This window comes from Sapajus apella, unplaced genomic scaffold (assembly GCF_009761245.1).
Source record: "Sapajus apella isolate SASKATOON/1434 unplaced genomic scaffold, GSC_monkey_1.0 scaffold29, whole genome shotgun sequence".
NCBI lineage: Eukaryota > Metazoa > Chordata > Mammalia > Primates > Cebidae > Sapajus > Sapajus apella.
In genome coordinates, this window is record NW_022436969.1 from 13,897,088 (window position 1) to 13,918,732 (window position 21,645).

Sequence of the window (21,645 nt, forward strand, 5' to 3'; positions counted from 1 at the left end):
GTCCTAAGGTGATTTAGGTCTGAAGACAAATTTTTAAAATTCTGGATTTAGCTTTTAAATATTTTAATGTCTACATATTTGACTATAGATGTTTTCAATTATTTTAATTTACTAGGCGTTATTAACATAATCAATAATATTTATTTTAATTTGTTATGGAAATAACCTTGGAACATTTTGTACAAAAAATTAAAAATTTTCTCTTTATCCACTGCCTATTTTTACCTTGTTTCCTGATCCATTCTTGCCGCTGGAATTCAGCTTCTTTCTGGAGCTTTTTGAAAACTACAAATTGAAAAATAAGGAAGTGTGAAATTGAGTTGGGTGTTATAATTGCACATGTCAGCCACTGCGCTAAGTGATTTATATTCATTATTGTAACATTCATACGTTGTGACAACCCTGCTCCTTTTTGATCTTTATAGATGAAGAAATAGGTTTAGGAAGGTTCAATAAATTGTCCAAGGTCATAAAGCTAGGAAACAGTGAAATATTATTAGATGTTGCAAATACAGAGATCTGGCCAGCCTTTCCATTGCCTTCCTAACTGCTACACTTTAAATATGGGTGGTAGTAAGTGAACAGCTGACTTACTACAATCTAGTTACAATGTATCATTAGTAGATTCAGCATGCACTTCTTCTGCATATTTTTCTTCTCAATTTTAGTAATTTACAGTAAGTACACATGGTAAAACAGTATCATGGTTTGTTTCTGAGACACATACAATCTTTGTTGTATTGCAATCTCCCTCACTGGAGAATTTCAGCAATAAACATTTGTTTATATACAAAAATATTTAAATGCAGTCTTGCCTGTGGGCTAGGGATAAATTTGGTGTTCTTTTAAATTAACTTTCATTTGTATGAAATAAAATACCATACAAAATTAACTGTGGTTTGATCTCGGCTCACTGCAACCTCCACCTCCTGATTCAAGTGATTTTCATGCCTCAGCCTCCCAAGTAGCTGAAACTACAGGTGCATGCCACCACACCCGGCTAATTTTTGTATTTTTAGTAGAGACAGAGTTTCACCATGTTGGCCAGGCTGGTCTTGAACTCCTGACCTCAGGTGATCTGCCCACCTTGACCTCCCAAAGTGCTGGGATTACAGGGATGATCCACTGTGCTCAGCTGAAAATTGTATTTTGAACATTAGAATTCAATTAAGCAACAATTCCTACTACCTTTCACATGACAACTTTTGTGCCATGGAGTATTTGGATTGAAGGGAGTATCGAAGCCTGCTGGTTAATGTTCCACGGAGTTCTTACCATCTCCAATGAGAACAACAGTAGAATGGTTAGTTGCTTTTCCATCTTGAAGCTGGAAAGAGTACGTTCCCTCATCCTCATCCTGTAGCTGTTCCATGAACATTTCAATGATGCCAGTGTTTCGGTCAATATGCATTTTATATTTCTTCAGTGTGAAAAGAAAATGACAGAGAAATCAGTGAGGCAGATATTTTACTTTGGTGACAATAAGCTTGATGAAATAAAAATAAACTCCAAAGAATAATAATTTTATGCTAGGCACAGTGGTTCATGCCTATAATCCCAGTACTTTGGGAGGCCAAGATGGGAGGATTGCTTGAAGCCAAAAGTTTGAGACCGGCCTAGGCAACAAAGCAAAATCTTGCTTCTATAAAATACAAAAATCAGCTGGACATGGTGGTGTGGGCCTAAAATCCCAGCTACTCAGGAGGCTGAGGTGGGAGGATCTCTTGAACCCAGGAGGTCAAGGCTACAGGAGTCATGATTGTCCCACTGCACTCCCGCCTGGGAAACAGAAGGAGACCATGTCTAAAAATAAGAAATAAAAATTAAAAATTAGAATAACAATTTAAATAAAATTTCTTCAGAATAGAGTAAGTTCTTCATATTCTTATACCCAGGAAAAGGGAAATGCTATGTGGAGTTTTTGACTTAGGCCAGAATAGGTTACCAAAAAGTCTGAGATTTAGTTTCTTTTTTTTAGATGGAGTCTCACTCTGTCACCAGGCTGAAGTACAGTGACGTCATCTCGGCTCACTGCAATCTCTGCCTCTTGGGTTGAAGCAATTCTCCGCCTCAGCCTCCTGAGTAGCTGAGATTACAGGCGTGTGCCACCATGCTAAGATAATTTTTGTATTTTTTAGTAGAGATGGGATTTCACTATGTTGGCCAGGACAGTCTCGATCTCTTGACCTCGTGATCCACCCACCTCAGCCTCCCAAAGTGCTGGGATTATAGGCATGAGCCACCGCGCCCAGCCTCATTTCTTAAATCTAAATAAAGTTTTGTTACCTCATGTCACAAAATGTCAAAAATTGTCTTGAGACTCTCACATTACCTTCTAGGTGTCTGTAGGTATGTATGTTGAGACAGATTCTGGCTCTGTCACCCAGGCTGGAGTGCAGTGGTGTAAGAGGCTCACTGCGACCTTCGCCTCCTAGGTTCAAGTGATTCTGCTGCCTCAGCCTCCTGAGTAGCTGGGAGTACAGGCATGTACCACCATACCCGGCTAATTTTTGTACACTTAGTACAGATGCAGTTTTATTATGATGGCCTGGCTGGTCTTGAAGTCCTAAACTCAAGTGATGTGCCCACTGTGGCCTTGTAAAGTGCTGGTATTACAGGCATAAGCCACTGCTCCTGGCCTGCATTATTTTTAATTAGTAGAATAATGTAAAATCATGGGCAGCAGTGGCAGGTATCTTGCACATTCATTGCTATTTCATTGGTATCTTGCACATGCATGGAATATAACAGGCAATTAACAAATATCTGCTGAACTAATACGTGAATAAAAATGCTTCTCTATTTACTCTTTTTTTTTCTCTTTTTAGAGACAGGGTCTCTGTTGCTTAGGCTGGAGGGCAGTGGTGCAACCATAGCTCACTGCAGCCTCGATCTCCTGGACTCAAGCCATCCTCCTGCCTCAGGCTCTTGAGGCTAGGACTACGGGCACGCACCAGCATGCCTCACTAATTGTTAAAAATTTTTTGCAGAGATGAGGTTTCGCTATGTTGCCCAAGCTGGTCTCAAACTCTGAGCCTCAAGCAATTCCCCTGCCTCGGCCTCCCAAAATGCTGGGATTACTGGTGTAAGCCACACGCATGGCCCTATTTGCTTTTACTGAATGGAAATAGCCCTATTAGACTATACTTACTATATCATATTTTAGACAACCTTTTTTTCCCAGAATGTAAAGACAAATTTTAGTCCTTGGGCATGCAAGCACAAATTTCATAATAGATTTGAATTGGTTAACTTTTGCTATAAGATATCACAGAATGAAGGCTCAGGTCTGGGCTGAACTCTGATGCAACTCGTGCTCCCAAGCGTACCCTGCAGGAAGTCAGTCTCCAACTGACACCACATTTTTGCTTAGCATCTCCCTTATCCTCTCCTGCTCCCCTGCAATATATCACTTGAATGAGAAACTACTTCAGACTATCCTAAGAAATGTGATTTAAGAGAGCAGGCAACACGTGTGCCCGCTTGAACACGTGAAGGGGAGTACGTCTATATGCATGTATGCATGAATGTTCACTCAATGGCTATGGGGTGATGAGTGGGGCCAACAACACTTTTCCTTCCTCTCCCCTGGCCAGGTGGTGAGGTAACATTTTGAAAGTGGAGAGGAGACAGGTCGCAGTGGACACAGGAGTCAGGAGTGACTTGTTCTGGCCCCACCCCAAGTCACTCTATGCATTGGAAAGGACTATACTGCATGCTCTCCTAATATTCATGGTACTCGTTTCCCTCTCACTAACAAGTCCTCAAATGTTTTAAAAATACATCTCAGTGAAAAGAGAAAGGGTTGCTAATAATGGCCACAAACCACACCTCTTCTGCCCTTTCAGTTTCCCATTTACACCCATGACAGCACAGGTGATGGTCAGAGCCCGTGAACCCCAGTTCTTCAGTACTACTGGGCACTGGCCTGATCTTGACTTGACTGATGTCAGTGGGGAGGACAAATAAAGCCTAGATGTTGTAACTCTATCTATAATACTATGCTTATGTTAAAAGGAAAGCAAAGAAGCCAGGCACGGTGGCTCATGCCTGTAATCCTAGCACTTTGGGAGGCTGAGGTGGGAGGATCACCTGAGGTCAGGAGTTCGAGCCCAGCCTGACCAACATGGAGAAACCCCATCTCTACTAAAAAATACAAGATTCACCGGGCGTGGTGGCACATGCCTATAATTCCAGCTACTTGGGAGGCTGAGGCAGGAGAATTGCTTGAACCAGGGAGGCAGAGGTTATTGTGAACCAAGATCACGCCATTGCATTCCAGCCTGGGTAACAAGAGCGAAACTCTGTTTAAAAAAAAAAAGGAAAGGAAAGAGTATATATATATATATATATATATATATATGTATATAATTACCTATGTAAATATGATACAAACAGACATACACACAGAGAAGCACAGAAAAAAGTCCAAGAATGTATATACCAATATGTACATCAAAGATCCATAAGAAATGTTACAGCTCTTTTAGAATTTGTCTAGCAGGCTTTCGGTTTTTGCTGGAAAACCTCCCCCAACACCAAAAGAAAAGAAAAGCCGTAAGAATGTGTGATTAGTCTTTTCTGAGTCTTCAATGCTTCTTACAATAAGGATGTATTGTGGTTTTTTGTTTTGTTTTGTTTTTGAGACAGAGTCTCGCTCTGTCACCCCAGCTGGAGCATAGTGGCGCAATCTTGGCTCACTGCAACCTCCACCTCCTGGCTTCAAGCAATTTTCGTGCCTCAACCTCCTGAGTAGCTGGGATTACAGGTGCGTGCCACCCTGCCCGGCTAGGATGTATTATGTTTTTCACCAGAAAAGCAATGAAAGGTATTTTTATTGCATTTTTCAGAGCCATTGGGACAAGAGGCCTATTCTTCATATAATGAATCAGGTCTGTGCTGGGGTTTCCAGTGTGAGTATGATGTGAACTCAGGCGAGGGTGTGGGCTCCTCTGCCTCCCAGGAGACCCACTCTGTTCTTGTAGGTGATCACACATCTTGGTTTGCCTGAGACCATTTTGGTTTATGACTGCTGTCCTTTCATTCTCAAATCGTCCCAGTTTGCATAATATGATATAGTCAATCTGTATTTTCCTTTCACAGTTTTCACTTGTGAGAAGGATTTCAACTCTCCCACTCCACCACCCAGCGGTTTTTATAACAACATATCCACATCCACATAAGGCTTCCTCAGTGTATTCTACAATGATACATTACAAAGTCTAAACAGTGTAAAACTTACCGGGCCTTCAAAAATTTCCTTCTCGTTAAATATGTAGTTGACTTTGGCATTGGCAGATAGCTTCTCAGCCTGCATCCAAAACCGGACCTGGCCTTTCTCCAAAATTTCAACTGCCAACTCTGATTTAACTGGGACAGCTATGAAAAGTAAAAATAAGCACAGTAATTATATTGGTAACCAATTATATTGATACAGATTTTCCAACAAGTGAAAAAAATAAACCAGGCAATGGAAATGACAATGTAGCACCTGCTTCCTGCAAAGCCCAGAGGCAGTGAGTGGTGCAGGGAATGGCTTAAAGACAGAGAGACTCGGCTCTGATGCTGGGACTGTCACTTAGAGCAAGTCGTTCATCCTCTTTAATCGTCGTCGTTTGAACTGTAAAAACGAGGAAGAGGAACTTACCTCTGGGGGTGTAGGGGCACTTCCAGCCAACATCTGTAACTTTCTACTGTGGCTTTTGATTGGTGTTTTTTCTTTCTTTTTCTTTTTTTTTTTTTTTTTTTACTGCAGGGTCTCGCTCTGTTGCCTAGTCTGGTGTATAATGACACGGTCTCAGCTCACTGCAACCTCAGCCTCCTGAGTAGCTCAGACAACAGTCACGCACCACCACACCTGGCTAATTTTTTTTTATTAGTCAGGGTCTCACTATGTTGCCCAGGCTGGTCTTGAACTACTAGCCTCATGTGATCCTCCCTCCCTGACCTCCCAAAGTGTTGGGATTACAGGTGTGAGCCACCTCACCTGGCTGGCATGTGCTGTATTTTAAATTAGAAGCTTCCTAAGCTTATGTCAAATGTAAATTAATATTTCTTTGTATTTATTTTAAAACTACCCTTTTCAAGTTTCAAGGGATGCTCTTCTTTGCATGATTCCATATTCACTACCAAGTTCAGTGTGATAAATTCATTCCAATGCAGGACTGAAAGGGGGCTCAGCTGTCATCTAGTGAGGGGGTTTCATGGTAGAGAAAAGGTGGGCTTTGGAGTCCCACCAAGATCTGGACCAGTTACTCTTCTCCTTTAAACCTTACGTCCCTCACCTGCTAACATGAATGTGCTGTGAAGAGTAAATATAAGGCTGGGCGTGGTGGCTCATGCCTGTAATCCTAGCACTTTGGGAGGCCGAGGTGGGTGGATCACTTGAGGTCAGGAGTTTGAGACCAGCCTGGACAACATGGCAAACCCCCATCTCTACTAAAATTACACAAATTATCCAGGTGTGGTGGTGGGCGCCTATATCCCAGCTACTCAGGAGGTTGGGGCAGGAGAATTGCTTGAACCTGGGAGGTGGAGGTTGCAGTGAGCCGAGATTGTGCCACTGCACTTCAGCCTGGACAACAGAGTGAGAGTCTGTCTCAATAAATAAATTAATAAATAAGAGTAAATATAGTAAAAGAACTCATTAAGGTACTGTGAATAATAATCTGTGTTCAAGAAGGTTGGTTCTCTTCTTATCCTCACTTTACTAAGGGGAAAACTGCACCCCAGGAGACAGTGGTAACACGTCTGGGTGGTGGAGCTAAGAGCAGGGTCACTCCAACCTGCTCCCGGACAACAACCAGAAGTCAAAGTAGAAAGTTACAGATGTTGGCTGGAGGTGCCCCTGTGCCCCGAGAGGTAAGTTCATCTTCCTCATTTTTACAGTTGAAACAACTAGGATTCAAAGGGGATGAACCACTTGCTCTTCTGTATTCCTCTTGGTCCTGGTGTACACACGGTGGTTTTCCAGTGTGAGCAGGAGGTCTGAGTGGACCCCAGGGCAGCAGGGGCAGAGTCTAAGCTTCTCCCTTACAGGACACTCATGCTGCTACAAGTAAGTCTTAAGGAGAGTGGAAAATACAGTTTCTTCTAGAAACATCTGGAGAGAGACTTCATTCTAGGAAACCTAATGTATAAGTGAGGAGGTTACCTAACGGGCCCAGAGTGGTGAGGGAGGAGGAGGAGGAACAGGCCTTCCCAGAAGCCTCCAGCTCCCTTACTGTTCACCGTCCTCCCTCAGTCCTGAGAACAGCGTCTGAGGAATGCTGGCCGCCTTGAATGGCCACAGGAAGGCATGGAGCAAATGTGGCCGTGCATACACAGAGACAGCCCGTGTCATGGTCAGGGGAGCAGGCTCCAGAGGTAGAGAACCTGGGTTTAACCAGCTGTGTGCAAATGATCTAGTTACTTAACCTCTCTGGGCCTCCTGTTCTTCCCCTCTAAAATCAAATCGCCACAATACCAACCCTTTTAAGGTCATTGTGGAATTCAAATAATATATCCTGTTTAAATACCCTATAAAGAGCCTGGCATATAATAATGCTCTATTAATGTTGGCTGTTGATATTTTGCTATCTCTTTCCTCCTCTAGTTGCTTCTACAACACCCTACAAACACCAATTTTTTTTTTTTTTTTGAGATGGAGTCTCACTCTGTTGCCCAGGCTGGAGTGCAGCGGCACGATCTCAGCTCACTGCAACCTCTACCTCCCTGGTTCAAGTGATTCTCCTGCCTCAGCCTCCAGAGTAACCGGGATTACAGGCACCTGCCACCATACCTGGTTAATTTTTACAATCACCAATTTTAGAATATGATATGTAAACAACTAAGAGGATACACCAGTATATCTATATTTATGTATATGTGCTCGTACATGTCTGTACACATATAGCGCATGTGTACAAGAGGGGTAACAACCGGTGTCTGCAAATAAGGGCTTTTATGCAGCATGCTGACAATACTGAAGTGTACCCTCCCCCTACCCCCCAAAATACCTTCAATTCTTGGTGTACGGCTATATATTCAAATAAGCTGTCTTTCCACACTGCAATTTAGTATCAATACTGGCAAGATAGACTAAGTCACTTTCTATTTTTAGCTTTGTGCATTTTAATTTTTTCCATTTACTCAGCTCTAAATGTCCTTAGGCTCTTTTCTCTGGCAGTTAATGTACCTCAGCAAAATATGCTATTTGTAGGTTTAAGGCACATGTTTACCGGTTTTCAAAATATTTTTGAAAACAGCTTAAAATAGAATTTACCGTGCCAAAAGATAAAGGAATACCATGCTCTTTATTACATTCTCTATGAAATAAGCTTAAAACCTTACAAAATCGGAAGAAAGTGACTTCATTAACATGCCAGCATTTACAAAGAGGAAGTGGGTATGGATCAAGAAATTACATGTGCTGCTTTGATCCTATCACCAGACCTCTGAAAATCATGTTGTGACCTCATTGGTCTGATAGTGGTAGGGGAAAGAGAAGAAGTGGAATTTTAGTAATGAAAAATGCTACTTCCATGGGTTAACAAAAACACTCTTGCTTTGATACTTGCGTGTCAGAGTTTGTTATTTTGTTATTTTTATTTTTATTTTTTGTGACAGATTCTGACTCTATCACCCAGGCTGAAGTGCAGTGGCATGATCACGGTTCACTGCAGCCTCCAGCTCCTGGGCTCAAGTGATCCTCCCACCTCAGCCTCCCAAGGAGCTGGGATTACAGGCGCATGATGCCACACCGGGCTAATTTTTCTATTTTTGTAGAGGTAGGGTTTTGCCATGTTGCCCAGGCTGGTCTTGAACTCCCGGGCTCAAGTGATCCTCCCACATTGGCCTCCCTAAATGCTGGGATTACAGGCATGAGCCACCTTGCCTGGCCACATGTCAGAGTTATACTCACATTCTGAGGTTCTCCCTCTGTGCCTACCAAAATGTAGCACTGGGTCTCTAATAAAAGGATACCTAAGTTTGCTGTTACCCTCTCTCCTAGCACCAATAATCAGATTTCTTGGGCTTACGCAAGATAAAATATCTCAGTATAAATGATATTGACATCAGGCAATGCCTACTGCCTGGATGAATTCTCTTTTCAAGGCCATCTGAACACTGAACTCCAGGGAGGCCTGGGCATCTTGAGGTCCACAGTGACAGCCCATCTTCTCTCATCTCCACCCGTTAAGCTGAATGTAAATGTTGTTTAGACCAGTTGTCTAGACACTTAATCAATGTATATCATCTGACTAGATTAGTAGGTGCTGCTGTTTCTCTCCATTTCTGTCAATGTTTGAGAGCAGAAGGTACAACCATCCTATGCAGCTTGGAGACTTCTGTTCTGGGCAGCAGGTTCAAGGGTCACTGGTCTGTTTCAATTAATGTTTATATTTTCCCTGAATAGTTTATGGATCAATCAATCCCATAGTTGTTATCTCTGAAGCATTTCTTTTTTTTTTTTTTTTTGAGATGGAGTCTTGCTCTGTCGCCCAGGCTGGAGTACAGTGGCGTGATCTTGGCTCACTGCAATCTCCACCTCCCAGGTTCAAGCAATTCTTCCTCAGCCTCCCAAGTAGCTGGGATTACAGGCACATGCCACCACATCCAGCTAATTTTTGTATTTTTAGTAGAGATGGGGTTTCGCCATGTTGGTCAGGCTGGTCTTGAACTCCTGACCTTGTGATCCACCCACCTCAGCCTCCCAAAGTGCTGGGATTACAGGTGTGAGCCACTGCACCCTACCCTCTTATAGCATTTCTATATAGTAGGTGCTATAAACTATTGTGATAGCCATTCCTGGAAAAGAAACCAAGGCACAGAGAAATAAAAGTGAGCTGCCCAGGTTCACAGAGTGAGTCAAAGAGAGTCCAGGCCAAATACTTTGCGATATACTTCAGTACTTTCTGCAAACTTTTTCACAATTAACATTTAAAACCTCGCTCATGATATTACTTTTCCAGTTTCATGGTGAATAAGCATACAGATAAGAAATGACTTGCCTAATGCCACATGGCAGCATGGAGGGTTCTTCGCTAGAATTTGGAAGTCTGTGACATACAGTCATGTCTCAGGGGCACTCCACTCTGCTACTTTGCTGAACAAAGCTGGGTTTGTTTTTGTTTTTAGAGATAGGGTCTTGCTTTGTTGCCCAGGGTGGGGTGCAGTAGCACGATCATGGTGTACTGCAGCCTCGAACTCTTGGGCTCAAGCGATCCTCATGCTTCAGCCTCCCAGAGTACTGGGATTATAGGTGTGAACCACTGTGCCCAGCCCAAAGTTGGTTTTGAGAACGTTACAGCTGAGGCCAGTATCACCAGCACGCAGCCTCACTATCAAACAAGTCACTCCCTGCAGATATAAGAGAAGGTCAGCAGTTGGTTCTAGAGCACTGTGTGAGTCACAACCTCCACTGGGAATTTACTAAAAGTGAAGGATACTCTTCCTCGAAAAATGTACATATACAAATATACAAAGATTGTCCACAGTCCGGAATAGGGATATAGTTTTTTGGATTCCTGAAATGCTTTTGTTAGTGGAGGATTTATATTTTAAGTATTAAAATTTCTGATTTAAATAGAATGATGAGTGTATATGATCACTTTCTACTTTTTTTTCACCAAACTCCAGGGTGTAACTTTCTGGATGCTTCACTACCTTGCCCAGTGGGTACTAATGGCAAGAGATCCTATCTGGCCAGTGGAACCTTCCGAGGGTCGTTTCCGACTTCCTTCTCTTCTCTTAGTGTCAAGTGTGGAGTTCAATCTTTTATGTAGAAAGTGCTTTATTGAAGGGTTGTAGATAGTTCAGAGGGATTCTTTTTCTGACCAAGGTATGTTTACCCTATTTTCCAGGAGTTTAAAATTGTAGGTACTGTCTTCATATTGTCATTATTTAGAGGTATAATTATTCTTTTAACTGCTAATCTTACTTAGGAAAAGATTAGTTTGGCTAAAGACATATAAGTGTATATATCTAGAAAATATATATGTGATTCCAACATATGTAGGCAAAAAGTGAAGAACTTAATTACTCAGATGTTACACCTGTGTAGCCACACACTTCACCATGTAATGGAACATGGGATATTATTTTCTATGTTAGTATCCTTGATATATCACTCCGGAGAACAATGGCAAAGGAAAAGGCATCACTTCTAGAAAGCACATCTGTAACTACTGATGTGTGTTCCATTATATGTTCTCAAGTCTCTCTCTTAATCTCATCAGAGCTGTTATCTAATCTATTCTAGACGTTGCTGCCTAGTAAGACTGCTAAAATCTGTGAATGTACTATGGATACTTACTTGGGAACTTGTGTTCATGGCTGAGAGCAAGTAACCGTTTCAATTCTGTAGGGGGAAAAAGAAAACAAAACCTTAAACTACTAAAATAAAAGTCACTTAAGAATAATTGAGAAATTAAAGCAACATTCGACGTGTGAATGCACTGATTTTAAACTTACCCTCCTCATCTATTAAGTAGCTTGATGCTATTCCATCAGTGTCTATTACATCACAAGAGTAAAGACCCAAGTCATCCATCCCAAGGTCTTTGAAGGTCATTTTCGTCCTTTGGAACAAAATATTTTTCTTAGAAATGAGGCTGTGTGGGATCTGTGGCCCTGTGTTTCCCCTGACTCTGGCCATTTTGCATATGCTATTCCTTTCATTTGGATGCTTCCTCTCATCTTGCTGAGCTGCAGCCTATGTGTTCTTGGTGTTTCAAATTAAATGTCATTTCCTCTGGGAGGACTTTTCTTACCTCCTTCCAGGGGGTGATGGTGACAGGGGAGTGGAACTGATACATATCCCACATGCCCAAGTTTTGTTGCTTACCAGTGCACATCCTACACAAAAATATCCGGTGATCAGCCCCTACGGGGAGCCTGACACTTCCTTCTCCAAGGACAAAACTTGCTATCGGTAACTCTGGGTGCCTCTTCTATGCCATCTCCTGCTCTTCCCTTTTCTGAACTTATTATAAGCATCTGTATTCTTCCTACTGTATAATCCCTGTGCCTTCAGAGACAGGAACTGCTTTGTTTACTCTGTTATCCCCAGAACCCAGTACCTTGTCTGGCACATAATACATGTAATAAGTAAATGAATGGCTCAGTGGGTGAGTTCATTGTGTTTTCTAACTTTGGCAAGCTATATTGCTAGGCAGTGTCTAAGATCAACCAAATATTGACATGTTAAGTATACAAAAGAAAAAGACTTTATTGTTTAACTATCTTTTCTTGGGCCAAATGTGTTTTGTTTCAAGAAATTTACAGCATAGTGGCTGAAAAACATCCTCTAATTATATTCAGTATTTCCTTGTCATTCTACAACAAAATTGCTAGTTTTCTCTTTTATTTCTGAGATATACTGGGCTTTGTTTTAATAGAAAAGTACTTAGAAATACTGTGCTTTATCAAATTTGCCTTATCATATTAATCCAATGTGATTGACACTATGAAAATGTAAAGCTTGATAAGTTTTTGCTGTAAAGCAAAGTAAAAAGAACACTCAAAATCTTGGTGCTGAACAGAAATGATAGATCATACAATTCCTCCATTCTCCCCATCCTCATTTTATAGAAAAAAGAATCCGAGGTTTATGGAAGTTAAATAGCTGCCCAAGGTTATGTAGCCAGCTCCTGGTAGAGCTGGGCCTAGAGCTCATCAATCTTGTGCTTCTATATAGAGCTTTTTCCCCATGTACTATTGTGTCATTCATGAGTGCTGGTGAAAAAAGCAGAAGAGATTATCCTCAATCCATTTAATTTACCATGACTTGAGCCAGCAAGTTCTTCCTAGTCCCCTATAAGTATCCTCATCATTAATATTTCAAAATTTCATAAATAATGAGAATCATCTTTAAAGCTGATCTTCATGGCAATCAAATGTTTCTAACAACATAAATGAGACAATAAATAAGAAAGCACTTTAAATGGAATCATGTAAACAGTACTTTCTAAGGGTTATTACTATTATTTTATTTTATTAGAGACAGGGTCTCACTATGTTGCCCAGGTTGGTCTTAAACCCCTAGCTCAAGTGATCCTTCTGCCTCAGTCTCCCAAGTTGCTAGGATCTCAGGTGTGAGCCAATGAGCCAGTCTAGGATGATTACTTTTAAGGTTTCAGTTGGTTATTATTTTCTACAATACCCGATATAAAATATATGTGACTTCATCCTCTTACTCCAAGCAACTTAAGTGGAATCAAAGAGCTCGTCTCATTCTCCTGTAGTGAAAAGGAATCCCACATTGTGATGGACATAGTCCTTACTTGTTGCCCTTGCTTTCGACTTCTAACCGTGGAGAGTCTTCAGTGGATACATAATCTTTGGACCAGGTGAACTCGGACTTTGGAGTCATCTGATCACATTCGAAGTTCAATGAAATGACTCCATCATCATCCACATGTACAACAACCTCTTTGGTTCCTATAAGATCAAAAAGAAGGCACTGATACTTCATGGAGGAAAGCAACCAAGTAAGAATTTGTTACTTTGAGATCCTTCACGTTAGCCCTAAAGTAGAGCCCTGAGCCCAGGTCAGGGAAAAGCTTCACTGCTCACGTGGGTGGACAGTCCTACTCTACAATTCAACTTCTATGCCATGACACGAAATTAGATGAATGTATCACATTTCTTAGATAGAGTCAACACCATGGACAGTATTGTTTGTGATGTGACTGATGGTACGGTTATGGGAGTGGATTGATTGCAACAACAAGACAGGGTAGCTTTGGGAAAAGGGAAAATCAATTGATTCTTATCAGGCCCTAATTCATGACTTTTGCTTCAATAATATCCACATGCAATCAGTCATCAGGAAAGCGTAGATAGTGATGAAGAACCCAAAGGGAAATGGAATGGGAGAAAGTAGAGAGACTAAGAGTCGCCTATATTCACATATGCAAAGTCTGTAAGTCATTTAATAGTGGAGAAACATATGGATGCCTGCTCTGTGGATCACATAACCATGAATCAATTTAAAGATGCCCCTCTAGATTAGAGTGACAGCAACTGAGAAATGACTATTATTGAACTGCATGGGAATTTAAATGGAAATGAGTTTCAAGAGATTCAGCTTTTTCAAGAAGATTGGTTTTAGATTAAAAAAATTCAGTTAGTGTTTTGAGTTATTCTATTTTTGAGAGTTATGATTGCACCTGCACCTAATAGAGAATTCAAGGAAAATTTGTAGAGCATATGAAACATTCACATCTATGCCTAAATTCAGTTGAAAGGAGTAAAATGCTCTGCTCAAATTTATACTCATTCAACTGCCAGTCTAAACTTGGTTTGTTTCAGTAGATTAGGAAAAATATATTTTAAAATATATTATATTTAATCGCAGAAAAGTACAGCTGTGTTTTTTAAAATGCATAAAAAACCTTCCAAAGGAATTGAATGTTTTCTCTCTAGAGTGTATCATAAGAGGCCAACATCCTGGCCTACTGTCCAATAAAACTTGTTAGTGGAAAAAAAATGACAAACCTTCTCCCAAGGGAAGGCCAAGAGGAAACCAGTGCCCAAATGGCGCCAGGCAGGGTCATCTGGGCTCCTGAGCCTGACAGTTGATCTAACTTGTGTCTCTACATATGGCAGTGTGTGCTTCAACTAGAAACTTCCAAAAAGTAATTGTTAGCACATGCAAAGCTTAGAGAAGACTGGTTCTAGAAAACTTTTTAAAATTCCTTTTTTCTTCAACAATGGGCTATTTTCATATTTGGTTACATAGATAAACTGAAATAACAATCAATTAAGGCTTAATTATTCCTTAAGTGAATTGTCCACCATATGTTACTTTTTTTTTTTTTTTTTTTTTTTTTTTGAGACGGAGTTTCATTCATGTTACCCAGGCTGGAGCGCAATGGCGCGATCTCGGCTCACCGCAACCTCCGTCTCCTGGGTTCAGGCAATTCTCCTGCCTCAGCCTTCTGAGTAGCTGGGATTACAGGCACGCGCCACCATGCCCAGCTAATTTTTTGTATTTTTAGTAGAGACGGAGTGTCACCATGTTGACCAGGATGGTCTCGATCTCTTGACCTCGTGATCCACCCGCCTCGGCCCCCCAAAGTGCTGGGATTACAGGCGTGAGCCACCGTGCCCGGCTCACCATATGTTACTTTTAAAGGACTATATGTATTCCATTGTAAGTTGCAGACCACATTTTATTTCTATTCCTGATAACACATGACTAATCCTCACACTCTATTTTCGTGTAATATATGTTGAACAAATGCTTTTATTAAAACTTAAGGAAAGGCTAACAGTGAAGAGTGTTGTGATTAGACCGTATTATAATATACAGTTTGTGTGACTGAGTCACAGAAAGACTATAAACAGAAATTTTTGTCTATCTGTATTGTTGTGAAGAGAAAAGAAGTGAGGTAATCTTGCTTTTTGCATAATATCTATTTTGGAAGCATGACAGATTGCTCATATCAATCATTCATTGTTATATCTGCAATCCCTTTTTAAAAGGAAGTGAATCATCCATATGCTTGCTGTTTTATTATATTAGATGTACAACAAGTTCACAACAAAAATATTGCTTAAGAATCTTGATTATACTAAAGTAAAAGATTTGACTTTTCTGAAAACAAAATCACCACAAAACTGAAAGAATACGGACAATTTAATCAGCTTCGCCATTATCTCAGTGCTATAGATAACTTTTCTACTGTAACACCTCACCCATTTGGAACATTGCCCAAAGCTACGAAATAAGACAAATAAGCCTCTAATACCAGTTCTGATGTGACAAAGTCCACACACTAGTATGCTGCACACTCGCTGGAGAATTCCAGAGACTTGGGATCTTTTTCTGAGACAAGGTCTCACTCTGTCATGCAGGTTGGAGTACAGTGGCGAGATCTTGGCTCACTGTGGCCTTGGCCTCCCAGGTGATCCTCCCACCTCTGCCTCCCGAGTAGCTAGGATCACAGGTGTATGGCACCGCAGCCAGCCAATTTTTTGCATTTTTTTTAGGGACAAGGTTTCATCATTACCGGCTGGTCTTGAACTCCTGAGCTCAAGTGATCCACCCACCTTGGCCTCCCAAAGTTCTGGGATTACAGACATGAGCCACATCTGTCCAGCCTTGGAGCCTTTTTTACTTTGCTTGAAACAATTCTCACAAGCCTAGTTGGTTTAAAAAAAGTTTCCCTCAGTAGATTAAAAAAAGAGAGGGAGGTAGGCTGGGCATGGTGGCTCACGCCTGTAATCCCAGCACTTTGGGAGGCCGAGGGGGGTGGATCACAAGGTCAGGAGTTTGAAACCAGCCTGGCCAACTTGGTGAGACCAAAAATTAGCTGGGCGTGGTGGCACGTGCCTGTAATCCCAGCTACTCAGGAGGCTGAGGCAGGAGAATCATGAACCTGGGAAGCGGAGGTTGTGGTGAGCTGAGATCACACCATTGCACTCCAGCCTAGGCAACAGAGGGAGACTCCATCTCAAAAAAAAAAAAAAAGGGGGGAGGTAAGAAGCTACTATGAGTAGGAACATTGAGAATAAAGAAAAGAAAATGACATCAAGAGAAGATGGAGAAAAACTAAAAAGTAGCCTCACAAACATCATTTACTATAGAAGCAGTTAGCGTCTCACCCTATAACAACACTTGAGGATTGTTATAGGGAGGATCACTTGAGGCCAGGAGTTCGGAACCAGCCTGGCCAACAAGGTGAAACCCTGTCTCTACTAAAACTATACAAATTAGCCAGATGTGGTGGTGCATTTCTGTAGTGCCAGGTACTTGGGAGGCTGAGGCACAAGAATGACTTCAACCTGAGAGGTGGAGGTTGCAGTGAACCGAGATTGTACCACTGCACTTCAGCCTAGGCAAAAGAGGAAAGAAAAGAAAAGAAAGAGAGAGAGAGAGAGAGAAGAAAGAAAGAGAGAAGGATAGAGAGAGAAAGAGAAGAAAGAGAGAAAAACGAGAAAGAGAGAGAGAAGGAGAGTAAAAAGAGAAAGAGAAAGAGAGAGAGAAAGAAAAAGAACAGAACAGAAGGAAGGAAGGGAAAGAAAGAGAGAGAGGGAGGGAGGGAGGAAAGAAGGAAGGAAGGAAGGAAGGAAGGAAGGAAGGAAGGAAGGAAGGAAGGAAGGAAGGAAGGAAGGAAGGGAGAAAATCCTGATTAGTTTTTGTCTCAGTTGCCTCAGTTACTGAGCAAAGAATACAGAGCTGAATCATTGAAGTACACTTGGTCCTTCATATCTATGGGTTCTGCAACCATGGAGTCAACCAACTGTGGATTGAAAATACTTGGAGAACAAACAATAAACATGAGAACACATCAATAAAAACGATGCAAACTTAAAAACTATACAGTATCACAACTCTTTACATAGCATTTATATCATATTAGGTATTGTAAGTAAGCTAGAGAGGAATTAAAGTATAAAGGAGGATGTCTGTAGGTTATATACATACATTATGCCATTTTATAAAGGGAGTTGAGTGTTCCTGGATTTTGGTGGGTGACCAGGACAGGGGGTCCTGCAACTGATCTCCCAGGTTACAGAGGGATAATTGTATTCTGAAAAATAAATTTTGTAAAGCACTTCGAGATCTTTTGTGAAAATATGAAATGAAAAAAAGGTGTTGATTGTTTGCCTTTTTAAATAAAATATGTTATTTTTAGGTTTCAAGCCACATCTGCATTTCAAAAATGATGTACAACTCACTAGACATAAAATCTATGAGTAACATATTATTACCTTACAGTGAGTTGTAACATAAGAAATGAGATCATTTATACTTTTAGAAAACAATGGGATCATTTATACTTTTAGAAAACAATGTGAAATTTTTTTCAAAGTCTTACATTAAAAATTGTAATTTAAAATTGGGCACTGTAATTGGCTGGGCCCAATGGCTCACACCTGTAATCCCAAAACTTTGGGAGGCCAAGGCAGGAGGATTGCCTGACCCCAGGAGTTTGAGACCAACCTGGGCAACAAAATGAGACTCTGTATCTACAAAAAAAAATTTAAATTAGTGGGCTGTGGTGGCTAACACCTGTAGCACTAGCTACCAGGGAATCTGAGGTAGGCGGATCACGAGCCTGGGAGATGGAGGCTGCAGTGAGCAATGATCATGCCACTGCACTCCAGCCTAGGTGATAAAATGAGACCCTGTCTCCAAACAAAAGGAAAAAGAAACAAGTAATTGCTAGGAGAGAGCCAAAGAGGTAAGGATTATCAGTAATATCAATCAGTATCTAAGAGTTTTCCTTATCTGTGAAGCTTTTCTTGATTAATTATGTCAAATCAGTATATCATAAGCAATATCTGTAGTGGGTGGAAAAAAGAGGCAGGAACATTCCTTCAACTTATGGACACACAATTGTGGGTGCTACTGGTGGATTTATTAAATAAATGAACAATAAAGGAAACAAATAAAAACAGTTAACACTATATTTGGCACTTAAGGTTTAAAAATTAAAACTTGCTAAGAGGATTATTTGATTGGATTTTTATTTTTCAGAAAGTTGCATTGGTTGTTTAGTTTATTGAGAATAGGGTCAAATTCTACACATGTCTTTTATATTTCCCTTACATATTTACACAGGCCAGGGACTAGACTGAGGAAAAAAAACCAGCTTTAAAAGATAAATGCCGCCAGGCACGTTGGCTCACACCTGTAATCCCAGCACTTTGGGAGGCCAAGATAGGCGGATCACGAGGTCAGGAGTTCAAGACCAGCTTGATCAACATGGTGAAACCCCATCTTTACTAAAAGTACAAAAATTAGCTGGATGTGGTGGTGTGCGCCTGTAATCTCAGCTACTCATGAGGCTGAGGCAGGAGAATCGCTTGAACCCAGGAGGCAGAGGTTTCAGCGAGCCGAGATCCTGCCACTACACTCCAGCCTGGGTGACAGAGTGAGAATCCATCTCAGGAAAAAAAAAAAAAAGATAAATGGCAGTTTAAGATTGTGACATTGATTTTATTGGAACCTGTCTTATTAAAGCTGAAGTATAACACCAATATTTTGATAAAGAGATGAGAGGAAAAAAAATCACCGATGAAACTGCCTTTGCAAAATTATAACATAGTTGACTTCATCTTCCTTCTGACCTCCACGCTGCCCTTGGTCATTCCTGGGTATAGTCTAGGCCAACTTTGAGAGAAGTTTAGTATGTAATTTAACTCAAAGCCAGAACGACAATAGTCCTCCTCTCTGTTCGGGGGCTGAAACCACTAATGAGAAGTTACAAGATAGGTGTAGTTTCTATGGTCCCTTACTGCTTAGATGTCATGTGGCCAGAGGTCACAAGATCTGTGAGCTTCCCAATTGCTCCTATAGATAACATCAGTATTATAAAATCTAAGATTGGTTTTTTTAGATGTTTTTCAGACCGACTCCAGCCAGACTCATGACTTGTGACTCAACTAACTGTGGCCCCACCAGAGATGGATTCAGCATATGAGGACCATTTTCCACAGCCCTACGATTTCATTCCCAACCAATCAGGAGCACCCATTCCCCACCTACCAAATTGTCCAAAAAAAAAAAAAAAAAAACCCCAGCCTCTGAGCCTTCAGGGAGACGGATTTGACTGATAAGTCTTCCACTTCAGCTGGCCTGTCAATTAAACTCTTTCTCAACTGCAATGCTACAGTCACAGTGGATTCATTTTGTTTGTGCAGTGGGAAAGGAGAACCTAATGGGTGATTACACTAACAAAGAAAATATTCTAGTGGCAGTGGATTTCCTACTTAATTTTATACTCAGAATTTGAAGCTAGATCTCCTCCTTGACAAATTTTTTGAGACAGAGTTTCACTCTGTCTCCCAGTTGGAGTGCAGTGGTGCAATCATGGCTCACTGCAGCCTCAACTTCCTAGGCTCAAGCAATCATCCTGCCTCAGCCTCCCAAGTAGCTGGGATTACAGGCATGCACCACCACTCCTGGCCAATTTTCTATTTTTTGAAGAGGTCCGGGTCTCCCTGTGTTGCCCAGGCTCTCCCTAACAAATCAATGATGCTGCCAACTGATGGAAAGTATAATTCAAAAAGTAATCGTAATCTCAAGCTTTTAAAAAAAATCAAATTTACGGACAATATTTCATATACTAGTTCTTTAAGCATATTTCTGGAGTTCCATTGCAAGTCTCCTTGGAAAATGTTTAGACAAAATAATATTTCAAAGAAAGAATGCACTTGAACTAATGTCATTTACAATGTCAAATAATGTAAATGTAAGACAGAGTATGTAAATACAACAAGTTATGGCTCCTTTCGTATTTATCACAGGAATTACAATGCTGATGCTATCACACTCTTATAATATGGCTTTTCAAGTTCAAAGCCTTTTTTTTTTTTTGAGATGGAGTCTTGCTTTGTTGCCATCTGGAGTGCAGTGACGTGATCTTGGCTCACTGCAACCTCTGCCCCACCCAGGTTCAAGCAATTCTCCTGCCTCAGCCTCCTGAGTAGCTGGGATTACAGGCATGCACCACCACAACCAGCTAATTTTCATATTTTAGTAGAGAAGGGGTTTCATCAGGTTGATCAGGCTGGTCTTGAAGACCTGACCTCAAGTGATTCACCTGCCTTGACCTCCCAAAGCGCTGGGATTACAGGCGTGAGCCAGCACACCTGGCCTCAGGCTCAAAGTCTTCTGTTACTGTTTGGTTTTAATTAATTTGTTAACATAGTCCTTTGAATAAAGGCATTTTTTTAAGATGCCTATAATGGGAAAGTAAATTGATGTTGACTTTGAAGAAAAGATAGGCTTTCTTCACCCTGGGTTTAGAGAAGAAAGATATTTTGTGGAACTACTTTAAAGAAATTACTTGGGACAGCAAGGAATAAATATGAGAAAGCAGGAATTTAAAATGAAATATATCTCTTGGAAAATTTAAAAGCAGGAAAAACAAAAATAAGCTAGAAAGCTGTTTTGCATCTGAAAAGGAAGGACATGTAGGGTTATAGCTTTCTATTTATATTAGAGGAAACAGACATGTTTATGTGGGGCTAATTTTTTCACATATCAAAATCTAAAAGGAATTATAGAATTATTTAAATAAGGATCCTGTACCTAGTAGACAAAAAATTCTATTACAATTTAACAAAAGATACATGATATTCAAATGGACAATTCTTTTTAGAGGTGCCCTAGCAAAACCAAAGCTGATATATTAGCCTATAAAGCAATGACAGCATTTCTTTTTTTTTTTCTTTTGCTGAGATGGAGTCTTGTTCTGTCATCCAGGCTGGAGTGCAGTGGCACAATCTCAGCTCACTGCAACCTCCACCTCCTGGAGGGTGGAGCCTCCCAAATAGCTGGGCTTACAGGTGCACACCACCACACCTGGCTAATTTTTGTATTTTTAGTAGAGAGGGGGTTTCACCATATTGGCCAGGATGGTCTTGAACTCCTGACCTTGTGATCCGCCTGCCTCGGCTGCCCAAAGTGCTGGGATTACAGATGTGAGGCACTGCGCCCAACCAGTGACAGCATTTCAGCATATCTAATATGCCCTAGGCTAACCCACCAGACGGTGCCTTGTGGAGATTAACTTGGTACAATGTCACAGAAAAAGCCCAAGAGAAAAATCTACCTATAACATCCTCCTCACATTTTCCTTTTTCTTTTACTTTCTTTCTGTTTTTTTTTTTTTTTTTTTTTTTTTTTTTTTTTTTTTTTTTTTT

General features: G+C 40.9%; 1 protein-coding gene and 1 non-coding gene across 3 annotated transcripts in view; one reads left to right on the top strand and one right to left on the bottom strand.

The window, feature by feature from the left end:
- The window catches only part of MYOM1 (myomesin 1), a 162,986-nt gene that overhangs the window by 22,170 nt on the left and 119,171 nt on the right, over positions 1-21,645 (bottom strand). For both annotated transcript variants that reach the window (XM_032293278.1, XM_032293277.1), the window contains 6 exons: positions 13,266-13,422; positions 11,455-11,561; positions 11,297-11,341; positions 5,243-5,379; positions 1,276-1,420; positions 226-285 (listed from right to left, as the gene is read on the bottom strand). In XM_032293278.1, the coding sequence (XP_032149169.1) occupies positions 226-285; positions 1,276-1,420; positions 5,243-5,379; positions 11,297-11,341; positions 11,455-11,561; positions 13,266-13,422 (651 nt within the window). The remainder of the gene's footprint in view (positions 1-225; positions 286-1,275; positions 1,421-5,242; positions 5,380-11,296; positions 11,342-11,454; positions 11,562-13,265; positions 13,423-21,645) is intronic.
- On the top strand, positions 4,471-4,531 carry LOC116561650. Its single transcript, XR_004273540.1, has one exon. It is a non-coding gene; the product is annotated as a U7 small nuclear RNA (small nuclear RNA).